The 3,360-nt window shown below is 38.8% G+C and overlaps 1 protein-coding gene across 2 annotated transcripts; it reads right to left on the reverse strand.

The window, feature by feature from the left end:
* LOC113493377 lies at positions 1–2,916 on the reverse strand. 2 transcript variants are annotated; one of them, XM_026871330.1, is made up of 5 exons: positions 2,560–2,916; positions 2,059–2,262; positions 1,612–1,733; positions 1,119–1,247; positions 1–301 (listed from the first exon to the last, which is right to left on the reverse strand). In XM_026871330.1, exons 2-5 carry the CDS (start codon positions 2,260–2,262, stop codon positions 106–108), a joined length of 651 nt encoding a protein of 216 aa, XP_026727131.1. In that variant the 5' UTR covers positions 2,560–2,916; the 3' UTR covers positions 1–105. The 2 variants fall into 2 exon arrangements, with proteins under 2 accessions (XP_026727131.1, XP_026727130.1); XM_026871329.1 differs by having other exon boundaries at positions 2,059–2,265; positions 2,560–2,913.
* Positions 2,917–3,360: the final 444 nt, after the last annotated feature.

A 3,360-nucleotide genomic window follows, 5' to 3' on the forward strand; every position in this document is an offset into this window, starting at 1 on the left:
TGCACCCAAAGTTAATAAACTATAATAAAATGAGACCATAATTATATAACACATTGCACCTATTGACTTCACTGTTTCAATACTCGTAGTACTACAGGTTCGAATTCAACCAATGATAGAGGCTTGATATAAGGAGAGGACGAGGAATCCGATGGCATAGACCACGAGGACGATATCCATGGCAGTGGCGAAGAGGTCGCGTGCGATCTGGTCCTGCGCGAGGCGTCGGATGTGCGCGCGCGCCTGCCCGCAGAACCGGGTCAGGTGGTGCAGGATCAGCTCCGCTGCGCCTATCATTGTGCTGATGATAGGGATGGGATTAGTAGTGTTGGTGGTGTTTTAGGGCTATATGACGAAGTAAAATGATTAAGATAGGCCTTTATAGCCAAGTTACATTTCCGCGGTTGTCAATAGAAATTACTTGGACTCTGAAATTTTAGATAAGAAATTTCGGTTCGTTGAGTCAGGCAACTTAGGTCTGTTCTTTTCATACAATCGAAATGAGACTTGGCTAAGGGGCAGGGATCTTTCTCTCCTTGTGAAAGGAATAATGTTGCAATTTTGAAACGTGATAGTGCAATATAAAGCATATAGACTTTTTTTATTACTCCAATATAACTTTCTGAGGTGATGTTAGGCCCTTGGAGAGAAATTTATTATTTGTTTATTATTTAACTAGTAAAATTAATCGATATCGAATGATAATCCTATTTCTATTCCAAGGAAGTGAGGTGGTTACTATTATTTAGGCATAAAAAGTACCAACTGAAATGAACGCCATCTAGTAATTAAATGTGTAAATGTAAACGACGCATGGACGGGAGTTTCATAACATCCCGTTCGCACACAAACGTAGCCTTAGCGCTTTCTTTAAATTCTAACAGATGGCGCTGTTAGCGAGATCGCTGTAGTTTCAACTGTTTGAAAGAAAGTTGTTGCACTTTTTGTCTTTAAATTATTTGCCCAGTAAGTTTTAACTAATATTATATTAAATTAACGACCTCCCTCAAGCTACTAAAAATATTAGAATGATGATAAAAGATGTTTGCTTTTATAACATTAAGGTCGAAATTAAGTTGTAAGTAGACAACTGTATTAAAACAACGACCCTGTATTACCTAGGCGTGCACCTCCACTGCACGCAGTTGTTGACGCTGAACAGCGGCAGCAGCACCGCCATCAGGTACATCATGCCGTTGTCCATCGACGACGACGGCGCCAGCGTGGAGCGCTGTACTACCACCACCCTGGAATGTACACCAATGTTTATACAATTACCAATATTTTATTGCTTTGCTGTCTTGTACTTAGACAAGCCTTTTGACTTAGACTAGACCGTCATTGACTGTTCGTATTGTCCTAAGGATTTTGACAATACCTACTTTCATTGTAAACTCTTTGCATTGACATTGAGAGTTCCGCGACTCAAGTAGTTAGGGGAATAATGACGTAAAATGCAATGACTGGAAAACGAATGAGTTGCATTATACTTATTTAAATGACTAGGTAGTAAAAATTGCAGAATCCGAGCCTAGGAACATACTCATAAAGAGAGAAAAATATCTAACATCTCTTAGCTAAGTATCGTACTTGCATTCGGGCGGTAGTTACCTGCTACCCTGTATCCCAGTGCTCTCCGTGTTGTTACCCCTGATCCAAAGGTCGACATCGTTGCTGTACTGGCTCCCGTCACTCGCCAGAGTGTATGAGGAGTCGGAGACAGGGTCCTCTTGCTGATAGGGGGACGAAGGTAAATTAAACATTGTTTATTTATGGTGTGATATATTAAAATCTATCGTGAAAGTTAGATGTTGAATACTATTATTGTTTTTTAGATTTAAAATAGGTAGAAAATCGTGAAAGGATTTTGCGTAGGCCTTTGCTCAGTAGTAGGACTTTGAGTCACTTAATGTGATATCGTATTCTACGTAAAATGTTGGCTCAATGTTGTTATTAGTTTTAGACCAGCTTGGTGCTATGCACCTAAGTCAATTTTTCACTCTCTGGAGAATATTTTTGAAAAGAAGTTTATTTTTTTAATACAATAATTGATCAAACCTTAGGTTGTTGTTGCTGCTGTATTCCACTTAAAGCGGATTCTCTGGACGCGGACCCAGACCTGGACCTGGACCTCGTAGTGAAGGTCTCGGTGGAGGGGGTGTGAGAGGGGTTCACGCCAGTGTCTCCGAACATGATCGGGCTGTATTGAGGGCTTATCACCGGTTCAGTGAAGTCTTTTGCTAGTTCTGACGCCATTGTCATCTTCTGAAAGAAATCACGCCATTACTGATTGGGTCTTTGCTATTAGCAGAAGTTTGGGTCTCGACGAAAAGAAAGCTAAGCGAAAGATTAAGGAGGAAGTCCTAAATTCAATTTGATGCAAAAAAATCTTTTCTCTAAAATTACAGTTTTGGTCTTTGAAGAGTTGTTAATATTCCTTAATGTTCTCTTAGACCGTAGTTACCGTCAAAGATTAATTATAAGCTACTGTACCGAATGAGTCTTACACCCATTATAATTTTCAACCTCTCCGTATAAAGACTTTCCCTGTTTACTTACTTGTTAAATTTCAAGGTTTTACCCAACGCGTGCACTGTTTGGCACGGTCAGGGTGTATCTAATGTATTACAACATTATTTAGTTATTTTCTGTTTGTAGGTGTGTGTGTCGCCCAAGGGTGCCTTTTTTAGAATTTGCCGTTGACGTTGTCACATTTACTTCTGCTTCTAGATGTCAAACTTTTCTTATGTTTCTGCAAGGAGGTTTTGTGGTATAGGTTTCAATAATTTCATCGACGACAGTCATTAATTACCAACCCATTGATTAGCTAAGACAAATAATAGTTATACCTAGTTTAGCTAGGTCGGCGATCTTAAATGCATTTCATTTTTAATCATTAACAACATTTAAAATTAGGTATTAAAAACTTAAACGTATTTAGTGATCCGATATTTTTACTATCAATCTAAGTTTACCGCAAAAGTATTCTACACCTTTAACTAATTTAATTAAAATACTTAATTAACTTGTAAATTCAGTAGCCCGTGTCAGGACTGGCATAAGCATAATAGTACATTTTTTCTAATTTATCCATTTTTCTCTATATGTCATTCTTTGGGCGCGAACTGTTGGACGCCATTGTTCGAAATTTAAAAAGAACGCGGACGGCCCGCGGTGTCATTATTCGCGGTTGCCAATGTAAAAAAAGGTTTTATTCAATTGATTGGGAACTTTTTTGATGATTGACTTATTTGTAAGCTTTTGGTTAATTGAGGGGAGATCAAAGCCACCTACAGCGGCATTTACGATGTAGGTGGCTTGAGGAACAGTGCTCTAGTAAATTGCTTTAGAACGAATGTC

This window comes from Trichoplusia ni, chromosome 4 (assembly GCF_003590095.1).
Source record: "Trichoplusia ni isolate ovarian cell line Hi5 chromosome 4, tn1, whole genome shotgun sequence".
Classification (NCBI taxonomy): domain Eukaryota; kingdom Metazoa; phylum Arthropoda; class Insecta; order Lepidoptera; family Noctuidae; genus Trichoplusia; species Trichoplusia ni.